The 13620-nt window shown below is 49.4% G+C and overlaps 1 protein-coding gene across 1 annotated transcript; it reads right to left on the bottom strand.

Annotated features, from left to right (window-relative positions):
* Nucleotides 1-11338: 11338 nt before the first annotated feature.
* Gp5 (glycoprotein V platelet) lies at nucleotides 11339-13044 on the bottom strand. Its single transcript, XM_038344609.1, is given in 2 exon segments — nucleotides 11339-12148; nucleotides 12151-13044. Coding segments are annotated over 2 exon segments (1704 nt in total).
* Between the last annotated feature and the right edge of the window lie 576 nt (nucleotides 13045-13620).

Here is a 13620-nt window from a genome sequence, read left to right as displayed (position 1 = left end):
AAATTAAAGCTAAGAAAGCAAAGCGCTAACAGGGAACCAGGGATATGACCAAAGTAAACACTCAGCGTTCATTCCATGGTCCTCCTCTACTCAGCTGTGCACAGGTAGGATTCATGCACTTTTCTGCCATTTAATGTTAAGCCATTAAAAGAAATTTTGTCAAGCCTGGTGGCACAAGCCTATAATCCCAGCTACTTGGGGGAGCTGAGGCAGGAAGTCTAATCATTCAAGGCCAGCCTGCACGGTTTAATGAGCCTTGTCTCTTAAATAATAGCTCAGCGGCAAAACAGTCACCTAGCATGAGCCAAGTCCTGTGGTCCCAGTATCATAAATGACAAAAACAAACACATTTACATTTTTAAAGGTAGTCTCGGCATCCTCTCCATACCTGTGACACAGGCGAGAGGCAGCAGACGCCACAGCCACAGAGACAAACACTATAGGGCTTGGATAGAGAAGGCAGTGACGTGGCTGCCTCTGTGCTAGTCAGAGGGCACGTGATGACAGCCCTCCATGACCTGCCAGGCAATGTCCCCAGTGGATTCGGGACATGCAGCCGATTGCTGCTCAGACACTAAGGACTCTGTGAACCTGCCTTCAGATAGGCAGGGCTTGAGGGAAGAGAATGAGGTCTGGCTGGGCATGGGGCAGGGGCAGACTTCAGCAGTAAGTGGCAGAGAGAAGAGGCTGAACATTTGAGAGAAGCCCAGACGAGATGGCCAAAGAACCTTGCAGTGGTAGACCAGATATCTCCTGAAGCCTCCTAGCAGGCAATCAGAGAAAGGCATTATGTCCACTAGTGTGGCATACACAATGGTGAGGCACCAAAGAGGAGGGTAAGTGACCTGAGGCAAGGACCAGCTGGGACATCCCCCATAAGGGTCTTTGCAGGGAGCACTGACACTAGTCCAAACCTGCTCAACAGTCGTCCCAACTATAGGTTCTCATGAGACAGAGGTATGTCGTCTCACAGGGCTGAGGGCGCCACCACAGGCAAACAGGAGAGCCTACCAAGAGCCAGATTCCTACCCTCTGGTCTTCAGGCTTGTTTGAGGTGCATCTGTGGCCGTCAAAAGGAAGAGATAAGCCACATTTCTCCTCTCGGCAACTCTCCTTAAGCATTAATCCTCTTGTCTGGACTTTGAAACCACAGGGCCTTGAGGCTGACAATGCCCTTGCAGCCTACTGTCAAAGGGTGGGACCTTTCCACCTCAGAAGTCAGACTGTTTCTCTGAAAACAGCCTCTTCTAAAGCAAGTCTTCTAAATGCTCTACAAAACAATCACTTGATCTCGGTTAATCTATGTGAAGGGGCCAAAAGCAAGGTGGCTCATATCTTCAACCCCAGAACTCGGGAGGCAAAGGTAGGTGGATCTCTAAGCTCGAGTCCAGCATGGACTACAGAATGAGTTCCAGAACAGCCAGGGCTTTTACACAAAGAAACCCTGTCTCAAGAAAAAAAAAAAAAAAAAAAAAAAAAAAAAAAAAGAAAGGAAGGAAAGGAAAGGAAGGGAAGAGAATTGAAGGGAAGGGAATTGAAGGGAAGGGAAGGGAAGGGAAGGGAAGGGAAGGGAAGGGAAGGGAAGGGAAGGGAAGGGAAGGGAAGGGAAAGCAAAACAGCAGAGCAGCAGTGCCACAGAAGGAAAGAAAAATGCAGGAGCTCCAGGGTCACAAAGCCCCTTCAGTCTCTACTGTCACCACCTTTGTCCCCAAAACAACTGCTCATGGCCATCAGCTTTGAGGCAACATCAGGTCCCCAGTAAGCCCCCCTGTGCTGCTGCAGTGTTCTCTTTATGACAGAGACAGGCTGAGGATCCAGCTAGGAAACTCTCACCTTCACCCACCACCACTGTACTCAGGACTCCCAGGCAGCAGCTAACTAACGTGAGGACCAAGGATGCCAAGGTGACCGAATTCAGAAGGGCCCTCTTCAGTCAGGAGCCCTGAGAACCACTGGCAGGTGTTTGTGCTAGTCGTGGCTAGAACTGTGGGGGCATGCATGGATGGAGACTGTAGGGCAGACACTGTCACGGACTGTCTACCTAATCTGAAAAGGGACAATTTGTAGAGCTGTTTGACTGTGAGGAGAGGGGAGCAGGGACCAGCCATTCAGGTGCAGACTGTGTGGGAAGGACAGGTGATTGGGGAGGTGGTCTTAATGGAATCAAGGTAGAGGGCGGGGAAGGAAAGTGAGAAAGGAGAAGGTTGGGGTCCAGGAGTCAGACCCTGAGGTGGGAAGTCCCTATGCTCCTGGCTCCTGCTTCACACGTAAGAGTACCAAAGAACAGATGCCTGTCTGCATCCGGGACATCTCAGTCCCATTATCTGAAGCCTGAAGATGATCGGCGTGACCTGATGGAGGACCAGGTGACTCTGCCAGCCTGGAAGAGGATACCTGTGAGAGGCCCCCTCCCCTAGAAACAGCTTCTCAAAAAGCCTGTTATTGGGCGCAGCTGGTTTGGTATGCTTGTCTGAGGAATGCAGGCTGACCCCAGGGCATGAAGCATCCGAGCCAGGACAGTTTTTGCAAAGTGCCCTTCGACTCAACAGGTGGCTCAGCAAGGTCACAGTCAGTGTCTCAGTTGACCAGTGACTGGGTTGGTAGGTTACACCCAGACCCACCCAGTTCAGCCCAGGGTAAGGGGGTAATTAGCCATGGACTGTTTGTGGTACAGGGATCTCAGAGGCCATTTTCCAGTCCCACTCCTGTCTCCATCCAACATTCTTTCCTTCCAGCCTAAGGCTGCTTGGCTTGAGGAAGCTTCTGCTGGTGTACTGGGCCACTAGAGCCTTGGACAGTGCAAGAGTTCCTCCTCTGACCCAGCAAATACTCCACTACTTCTGGGTCTTCCCTGGACCCCATTCCTTTGAAATGACCTTAAACAAGACACCTGGTATCTGCTTGCTAATGGGTTCAACACTAAACAAATCAACACCTAACTGTGGTTGTCAGTGTATAACAGAATGTTCAAGTTGGAAGACAGCATTACAAATCACGCTTCCTCTAGTGACCTGAGACCCCTCTCCCTTCCTGACATTTGCACTGATGCCTTGGTCTAAGACATGAGAGAAATGCTTATCCTAAAAGACAAAGACACGGACATCTAAGGCCCAGGATACGTAAATGTGTGTGGTGGTCTTCCAAAATAAAACCTCAGTAAAGAAGAGCTACCTTTCAGAAGGCCACGGGGTCATGGGCCAGCAGGTACCTGCTCCCAAGAGCACAGCAGGCATTCAAGATGGCCCGTCCCAGCTGCCAACTCATGCATTCCACATTCATGGGGGATCGTGCCCACCAGGACTACCCACTGTTCATTAAGCCCCACACAGCGCATGAGAGGAAAGATAAGCACATGTCATTTTTGCTTGAGGAACACCCGCTAAGGAAACTGACTCAAGCACAGCCACAGTGATGCAGACTAGATGCCACATATCAAACAGGAAAACGAGACGCTTCCTTTCTTAGTGCTGCTTCCGTGAGCAACCCCAAGCCCAGAACAAGCCTCCCTGGGTTGAGAGGAAGGGTGGCCGTGTTCCACTGGAGGCCGGGAAGAGTCAGCTCCATACCTTTCCAGTGCAGGCTACCACGTTCCTTAAATCCTGGCTTCTCTCACCATGTTCAGAGTCAGCAGCACCATGCCTTCATCTCTTGCCTCTTTCTTTTGCTGGGGAATACTCCAGTGGTCACTGGGGGCTTTTTAGATATCCCTGGAACCTTCTACTGAATCCTTGATCGGATGATTTCTACAGAGTCTCCTTTGCTGTTTAAGATAACACGTCCAATGGCCTGGGATTTAGGAAGGGGCATGTCGGAGGCTTTTAATCTGCCTCCTATGGTTGGAGAACCGCAAAGTCTCCCTGTGGGAACGATCACATTGGACCGGACTAAGGCTTTGCTAGATTTCTATGCAGAAGTCCTTGGCATGGGTGGGAGCTATAGGTGGCAGGCTACCATGCAGAGCATGATAGCATACTTTGTTTTTGTCCTTGGTTTGGTTACTTGTTTTTAAGAAAGAGTCAAGATCTGCTTGGCTGCTTCCAGTCCTTATTCCCCATGGAGGAGCAATCAAGCATCAGGACTCAACTAAGGAAGACTTTTCCCTGTGCAGAGCTGTTAACTGTACTACAATCCTAACGTCTCCATCATTGCTGGAAAGATTAATACCCCTCCCAGTGCTCAGGGACTTCAGCTAACCACTGTGAGGGTTGTGCAAGGGAGGGCCAGGGTGCACAGTGCTCTAAGAGATCCAAGAGGTTCCCCGAGGCTCATTGTGGGGTAGCCTGTGTTCGTCCTAAATCCCTTTGGTAGGTTGCAAGTCAACATTTTAGCAGAGAATACCTTTATCAAAGCAGGGCCGATGGCCAAATTTCATTGATGCCATCTCCTCTAGTTCTGACTTACAAATCAACTAAGAAGAACCCAAGCCAAGGATGAATCTAAACTTTGAGCTTAAAGGGGACCAAAAAAAAGATACTGATGTCCTTTCTCTTTTCACATCACACGGAAAGTAAATTGATGTCGCTTGGATATTTCTGTCTTCCAGGGGTCTGGCCGCTTCAGCCAGGTATTTCTGGGGGAGAGGGGGGAAGCTTTGGCAGTGGGGTATCTGGACACAGGAAAGACATAGAAAAGGCTTTAGACCTCCCATAAACCTGTTATCTCCGAGTCACTTTATTGGCCCTGTCTCGAGGGTGGAGGGAGGGAATAGAACAGACATGAGCTTGCTGTCCTAGTGAGCAGTGACGGAGGACTCCTCCCTGCCTGAGAGCTTCTGTGTGAATGACACTTGTATTTGCCTTACCATCTTACACCTGGGAAGAATGGAGAAACTGAGTCAGTGGAGAGTTGTGGGCCTTGGTTCCTGCTGGATAAGGAGCAGCCTGTAGCTGCTGTCAGTAATGGCCCCACCCTTAAAATCCTTCCTTTCTCTCCTGACCTTCCTTCTTCTTTACTTCCTCTCCATCCATTTCTTTTTCCTTCCTTCCTTCCTTCCCTCCCTCCCTCCCTCCCCCCCTTCCCTCCCTCCTTCCTTCCTTCCTTTCTTTTGTTTTTTCGAAACAGGGTTTCTCTGTATTGCTTTGGAGCATGTCCTGGAACTAGCTCTTGTAGACCAGGCTGGCCTCGAACTCAAGAGATCTGCCTGCCTCTGCCTCCCAAGTACTGGGATTAAAGGCGTGAGCCACCACTGCCTGGCCCATTTTTCTTTTTATATTCTGATTTTCTCTTCATCAAAAGCCAAGTCCTCCCCTTCCCCCAAGTAATATTCAGCTCTCAGGTAGCTCATTTCATACTTGAAGGACTAGAGCCCCTAGATCAGTATGGCTAGGAGTGTTCCCTTGTCAGACAGGCCTCTGTATCAGCTAGTCTGGTCCATGCCCAGAGAAAAGGGAGTGTGCATTTGGTAGCTAGGAGACTGGTGATCCGTGATAGTTCTCCTGTCACCAAAGGAGCTCACTCCTCCACTCTGAACCTCGTGTTCTTGTCAGCTGTAAGGAGGACTAATATTGTCTATCTCCTGGTTGGTTGTAAGGGACAACTGGGATCACAGTAGAGGGCGTGCTTAGTGGTCACTAAAGGTACATTGGTTGCACAGCCCCTGAAATCCAGAGCTCTCCCAAGGGCTGGATTTAGAAACACCAGGGCCATGCTGACTAATCAAACCCAGGGATCACTGGCACCGTGGTCAAGCAGGTAGGGGGTGGAGGGCTGGGCTGAGGGTCACTGGGCAGAGGCTGCTCATTGTTTTCTCCCCTCGGGTGTCACCCTCTCACTCCAGAGCAGCCACTGGACTCAATTAATGTTTGTTTCTTTACGATGCTGATGGATCATCCTGTAACATTCCAGGGCCTAATAAGGGGGTGCAGGCTGCTGGGTAGTGAGTCCTGGAATCTCCCTGCCTGCGGCACACCCTGGAAGGAATGGTGAGCTTTAAAGGCTGGGAAGCCCAGAGAAACTTCCCTCAGAACAGACAGAGTCAGTTCCAGCACCAGCAGAGGCTCAGGTCCCCATCTATTGAGGTTCTAGGATGGTAAACCAAGCACACCCCACAAAGGGAGGCGGGGGTAGACGGGAGACATCCTACAGGAGGGACCCAGGGCAAGGAGGATCTGAGTCTTCCCAGAAGACAGGGAACCTTCCAGAACTCCAGAGTTAGAAGAGAAGCAGATAGACTTCATACAGGTATGGCCTCCCATTCCCAGGACCACGTGTGGATTCCAAGGGCTGCATCCGGATGGTAGTAAAGGAACTGAGATGGCGTAAGGCTCAGCATCGCAGGCAGTGGAGAGGGTCCTCAATGGAGTTCATATCCTGGCAGGTTTATGAAACAAACAGTGGAGGGAGTGGTAGGTGCGGAGGAAGCCGCGGTCAGTGTGGGTGGAGAGATGCCACCTTCCTAAGGAAACCTCATGGAGGGCTGAACACAGGTATGATACGTGAGGACGAAAGCCAGGGAGTTATTTGAAAGCTAGCGTAGAACAGCGGCTTCTGCTTCCAGCCGAAGGGAACAGGAAAAAGAAGCAAGTTATTTAAAGAGATGACACAACTTGGACAAAACTCTCCATAAACAACAACAAAACAAAGTCCCAACCCCTGGACATCCGTGACAGGGAAGCTGCATCCTTGAGCTCTCAACACGATGGTCACCCGGACAAGGCAGTATAATGACATCACCAGCTGACATGCCAACATGAACAGGGAAATTCACAAGACCCTGCCCTAGATGGAAAGATGCAGGTGGCTGATGGCTGGTGAGAGACTGGGGGACGGGGGGAGTGTCCATTTCCTTTAAGATAGGTTGTCCAATCCAAGGTGGGCAGATCCAGACATGTCCATACAAGTAACACTAAACAGAGGCACACACACACACACACACACACACACACACACACACACACACACACACACTTAAAGAAGATGTCATGAATTTGGGAGGGATCCAGGGAGGAACAGAAGGAGCTGGAGTCGGGAGGAGTGGTGTGGATGAAGTTCTTAGAACCAAGAATTAGCAAACAAAAACAGCTTGCTATCCCAGTGGCCAAAAACAAACCTTGCCCTCGATGACTCCTTCATATGCGCTTCAGTTTTAAAATGTGGAGTAAAATAGCCAAGGATTCGAGAGGAATAAAAAACAACAAAGACATCTCAGAGGGATCATATTTGTACATCAAGACCTTATATAAATTTAAAGGATCTTTAAAAAAAAAAAGCTCAAAACTGATAAGCTTTCAGAGCCTGAGAAAACTTCAAAATGCAGGCATAAAAATTTATAAAGTCGGGGCTGGAGAGATGGCTCAGTGGTTAAGAGCATTCCCTGCTCTTCCAAAGGTCCTGAGTTCAATTCCCAGCAACCACATGGTGGCTCACAACCATCTGTAATGAGGTTTGGTGCCCTCTTCTGGCCTGCAGACATACATACAGACAGAATATTGTATACACAATAAATAAATAAATAAATAAATTTATAAAGTCATCTACCATTTGACCATACCAAAGGAGAAAGACTAAAGCGTCTTGGTAGACGTGACAAAATCTGCTAAAATTCAACATCCACTCGTGATTTAAAAGTACTCAGCAAACCAGAGCTTGAAAGGACCCATTTACAGTGGAGAACATCAGTCAGGAAATTAAGATGCAGTTTGGCGCCACTTACTGTGAAGATGATAGCTATTGGTTAGCCAGTGCAGACAAGGTTTTTAAATGTAAAAATAAGTAAATGTTGAGTATAAAGTTTTAATAAGAAGCAGCAGTTTTGGGGGTTATTGCCAGCCATAAGATAGTCATGTGTAAGGTCATAGGTCAGTGGTGGAGACCTCGCCTAGCAAGTGCAAGGCTCTGAGATCTGACAGGAAACTCGAAGAAAAAAATAAATGACAATACCACACACAAACAACAAAAACAGGACAAAACCAATAAAAGCCATAATTGAAAGAAGATACAACACATGCATCTTATAGAAGATTAATGTCCACATGTAAAAAAATTCATAGAAATCAATAAGAAAAAGACAAAATGAGTCAGTGTAAATTGATCAGTGTGTGTGCAGATCATTTCCAGAAAAAGAAATCTCAGTGTTTAAAAAACATTTTAAGATATCTGAATTTCATTACTTGCCAGGAAACCAAGATCAAACAGCAATGAGAAACTATTTTAGGGCCATGGAAGTGACTCGGTGGTAAAGGGGCTTGCCCAGTGATCCCTGGAACCCACATAAAGGCGGAAGGAGAGAACAGATTCCACAAACTGTCCTCAGACCTCCACATGCACACAGTGGCATGCACATGGGAACACACACATACATACATATGCACACACGAGCACACACAGAGATAATATATTTCTAAAGAAACTATTTTATACCTACCAGATTCACTAAAATATAAAAAATCCGACATTAACATGAACTGCAGAGTATGACCACTATGAGAGAGAGAGAGAGAGAGAGAGAGAGAGAGCGAGAGAGAGAGGAGAGAAGAGAGAGAGCCAAGTGCACATACCTTTAATCCCAATGTTGGGGAGGCAAGTGGATCCCTAGGAGTTCAAGGCTAGCCTGATCTACACAGTGAGTTCCAGGACAGCCAGAGCTATGCAGAGAGACCCTGTCTCAAAACAAAACCCAAACCCAAAACAAACAAAAGGGAAGTGGCAAATCATAGTATATTCACTCAACAGAATATTATATAAATATCAAGTGTCCTAGAACTAAATCATCATACTGATAAATCTCAAAAGTATCCTAGTTCAGGAAAAGCTGAAGACCATTGTATGTAGCATCATTAAGATTTATTGAGTAACTTTTTTGCTTTATAAAGAGTAAAGGGAATAAAGTCGAGGAAGAGATTCCACAGGGCTTCCAATATAACTTGCTGTTTTTGACACTGTTTAAAAATTGAATCAAGCGCTGGGCGGTGGTGGTGCACACCTTTAATCCCAGCCCTCGGGAGGCAGAGGCAGGTGGATCTCTGTGAGTTTGAGGTAAAGAGAGAGAAGTCTGAATACATCATGAAGCTGGCTCAAGTGTCTGAAGCTGTCCCCCACACTTTGGTTCTGAATGTCCTGGAGTTTGGGACAACCTCACAGCTGGCAGGACCCCAGGGCAGAACCCCGTAGAAGTGAGTGGGCATTTTGTTTCACCCCTGGCTTTGCCTCTCTACTTACCAGAGAGCTTGGTATAGAATAGTAAATTAATTTGCCAAATGAACAACACATGAAGTGGCAGGGAGAAGCATTAGAACATGTGGGTTCTAGACTAGCCCATCAAAACAGCTGCCACTGGGCCCCAGAGACCAACCCACTGTCTTTACTTAGCAGAGATTACCTAGCAGAGATTACCTAGCAGGGACAACTGTTACCTTCATCCTACAGGTGAACAAAATAGGCTTCATGGGAGAAAGCGTGCCTCAGATAATAGTGGTTAGAATTGAGTCTGCATTTCACACACACACACACACACACACACACACACACACACACACACACAAATCTGGATTTTAAATTATAAGTGGCTCCAGATACCCTAAAATAACACACAGGACCAGACAGAGGGTGGTGGTTCCCAGCACCCAAGAAGCAGCACATACAGGAAGCACACAGTGAGGAAAAGGGAGGGCGTCACCAAGGAGGCGATAGTTGAAGCTGGTGTTGAAGAAGTACATGCAGACAGATGTCATGATCCAGCTCTTTCTCCACCATGTGCCCTGATGGCATTGGGAGGATCCACGGCTGTGGCCTGTGAGCAGAACCCAAGCGCACAGGACTGAGGCCACAGATATAGACAGACAGGTATAGCTGGTTTGGATGTAACCTTCTGTTTGAGAAAGTTTACTCTTTTATATAAGAGGGGGTAAATATCTTCTTTAAAAATCATGATACCAGCTGAGTATGGCAGCCCAAGCCCTATAACCCCAGAGCTCAAACAGGACGCTCTCAAGTTCAGAAGCAGCCTGGACTGCAGGGTTACAAAGTGTCGCAGAAATAGGAGGGTGTGGGATGAGAACGTAACTGTATACTCTTTAGTAGTTGACTATTGTTCCAGAGCAGTTTCTGTACGCAGGGCACTGTGTTAAGTCTTTGTGTGTTTTATTACCTTTAAGTCTCACACCAACCCTGTGAGGCCGGCACTGTTTTGATCCCTTTCAGGGATGAGGAAACCCAGGCTTACAGAGTATGTGTACAAAGTCCTCAGGGGTTAGTACATGGGGACACGGAGACAGAAGCCGCAGTTGTCAGTTCCCAGTGCATGCGTTTTAACCACTGCCTCTCCCAAGCACAGACAGCCAATTAAGGCAACAAGGGTTTAATTGCTCTCAATTGGAAGGATAAATGAGAATGTGCTACAACCACCGTCCGTGGAAACCAAGCTATCATTACGTTCATGAGCACCTATCACACGGGCACAGCTCCGTAAATGCCTGTGAAATGAGGTGGCATTTACCTCTAGGAAATGGGAACCAAATGACACATTTCCCTGGTGCAAATGCAATGGAAACTCCCAGGAGGCCAATGGGACACACGGAGCTCCCCAAGCTTCCTGGCACATGGCTTCTCAGATGAGTTCCGGAACCCCTCAGACGGGTTTTGGTTTCCTGTGGAGCCCTGTTTTCCGAGCAAGCCTCCTGTGATGGACTGAGCCAGGCCACGGGAGTTCCCAACCCCATATCAGTGGCAAAAGCCATTCCAGTCAGGTCAGGAGTGGGTGCCAGGATGTGGCCCTTGTCCCTGGGGGCGGGGATGGGAGCTCCTGTGTGTTCTAGCTCAGCCCATCACAGAAGAGGCTTACCCAAAAACTCGTCGCTGGATCAGAGTCCAGAGCCCTCCCAAACAGTCCTCACAATGAACCCGAAATGAGAACAAGAAAGAACAGACATGAATCTCCTTTCAAGTAGAAAGAGACAAGAAGACTCCAGCTTTCTCCTGGGAAAGGTCATCATCTCTGGGATCTAGGGTTCGTTTTATGCAGGTGTTCCTTCAGCAAATGTTACCCAACCCTTGCTGGGTGCAGGAAGGTCTTGCCCACCTAGGAGTGTCCTCAAATTCAGAAACTAAGAAAGCGCCTCAGGGTGGGATCAGGTGAGTCAAAAACAAACCAAGTTTCCTACCCCCCACCACGGAAGCTAACAACAGAGAAGGAAACTGAGAACAGGCTAGCAAGCAGTAGCGATTTACAAAAGGCACGTCTTAGGAGAGGGGAACAGAAGGGAACAAGCACTGGGAAAGCCTAGAAAAAGAGGAAGAAAAAACTGGGGAGAGAAGAAAGGGGCGTGAGAAAAGGCGGAAGGGCGCAGCATCCTGACTGGATTCTCCCTGGGGCCCCGTCCACACTGCTCTGGTCACGTTTTAATTAGTTACATGAATTTTCCATTGCCTTAAACAAGAGCTTCTCTCTGATTAATGTTCGAAACAGCTGGCCGATTTTAATCATGATAAACACGATGATCCCGGCTATGATGGCCTGAGCTATTAAAAGCAGAACATAAAGACCCCAGTAGAGGCTGTGATCGGAACCTTCACCCTTGGCCACCAGTTGGACCCACGGGCGGGACTGCGAGCTGTGAGGCAGCTGGGACGGGGCGGGGGCTTCCAGGGTGTTCTCGGCTAGAGGCTTGAGAGGCAGACGTCGAGGGTGCGGGCACCATGGGTCACCCTGCAGCAGGTCCCAGAACGAAAGGCCCGCGCGTGGCTCCGGGCCATGGCACTGCGGGGGCTCATCTCGGTTCAGGAGGTCTTGATGATGCCGCAGCCACTGGAGGAAGGGCCACAGACCACAGTCGCAGAGCCAGGGGTTGTGACCCAGCAGGACCTGAGTCAGCTGGGGCAGGGCCGCAAACACATCTCCAGGCAGCATCTCCAGCTGGTTGTGCTCCAGCTGCACGGTCTCGAGGCTGCTGAGGTTGAGGAAGAGCCCGCGGGGCAGGGCCCGCAGCCGGTTGTGGCGCAGCGACACCTGGCGCAGGCGGCCGAGGTCGCGCAGCGCGTCGTCCGGGAGCTCGGTCAGGGCGTTAGAGTGCAGGGCTAGCACGCGCAGCTCAGCCAGACCCTGGAACGCGCCGCGCGGGAGCGCGCTCAGGCGCGGGTTCCGCGTCACCCCTAGCGTCTGCAGGCCGCTCAGGTTGCGGAAGAAGGCGGCGGGCAGCGTGGCGCAGCTGGGTGCGGGTTCAGCCACAGCTCCCGCAGACCAACCATCTCCCCGAACAGCACCTCCGGCAGCTCCTCCAGAGGGTTCTCGAACAGGGTCAGCCAAGTCACGCGGCTGGTACGAAGGAAGAGCGCGTGTGGCAGAGAAACCAGGCGGTTTCTGGACAGAGTCAAGGAGCCCAGGTTTCCGAGGCTGTCGAAGGCACCGGGTGCGACAGAATAGAGGTGATTCCGGTCCAGTCTCAGCACAGTCAGGGCGCCCAGGTTGTCCAGAAGCCCCGAATCCACAGACTCGAGCTGGTTTGAGTAGAGCAGAAGTGTTTCAAGTTTAACCTGCGCCCCAAGCAATCCCTTGGGCAGGTGGGTCAGGTTGTTTCCCGATAAGTCCAACACCTTCAGCTTCCGCAGGCTTGTGAAAAGGTTAGCAGGAAGAAAAGAGAGCTGATTCTGGTTCAGACAGAGCTCCTGCAGGTTAAGCAGGCTCTGAAACAGGTTTTGGTCAAGGTCCCTTAGTGAATTGTGGTCCAAGAACAACTGTTCCAAGAGCGCAGTCTTATCCAGGAGCGCGCCTGGAAGATGAGAGATTCTGTTGCGCGTCAACCTGAGGGTTTTTAGTTTTATCAGGTCATTGAAGGTGCCGGGGTCGATGGCGGAAACGTGGCTGTTTGAGAGCATCAGGCGCTGCAGGACTGTCATGCCACTGAAGCTGTGGTTCCGCAAAACGCCCTGATCCATTCGGAAGAGTACCATGTGTGTGAGGTTCCTGGGCAGACCCAGCGCGGCAATGCTAGCCACGCTGCCTCCCGAGCACTGCACCGCATCGCGGACCTCACACTTGCAGGATTTAGGGCAGGGGAAGGTCTGGGTGCGCACGAGTGCGAGCACTGTGCACAACAGGGTGCTCCTTAGCATGTCTGAAAGGCAATGACAACAAGGCTCAGATGAGATCTTGGAGTCCGGCATCTGCTGCAAGCAAAGCTCTTTGGCCAGCATTCTCACTGCCTTGGAATGTTGCCCAGATACAACCAAGTCTCCCTTCATTCTTACAAGGGCAGATTAAAAAATAAACTACTTTTCTCTTCAGTTTATGTGGGTGCTGGAGATTCTAGCTCACACTTGCGGGGCACATATTCTTACCTACTGAGCCATCTCCCCAGCTCTCGGTTTAGAGCGCTGAAATTTGGACATCTTTAAGCTACAGAAAGAATACCTTAAACTCTTTAGAGCATGAATTAAAATTCTCTGGGTCATGTTCAGTCATCACAAAGTAGTATCTGCTGGGAAGACTGACTGTGCTACTTATTCTACTGACTTAAGCAGGGCTGGCTCTACCCAACAAACCAGGAAGGGAACAGCAAGACCCACTCCATTCATTTTCTTAAAACCAAAATTTTAAAGTACCAACACCCAACAACACAGTACATCTTCCTTTAACCTCCAGCACAGTGGAGCAGTGATAATGCACGAGGCTTTATGCTATGTTTCTCT

This window comes from Arvicola amphibius, chromosome 10, assembly GCF_903992535.2.
Source record: "Arvicola amphibius chromosome 10, mArvAmp1.2, whole genome shotgun sequence".
Lineage (NCBI taxonomy): Eukaryota > Metazoa > Chordata > Mammalia > Rodentia > Cricetidae > Arvicola > Arvicola amphibius.
This window is presented reverse-complemented; position numbering and strand designations above follow the sequence as displayed.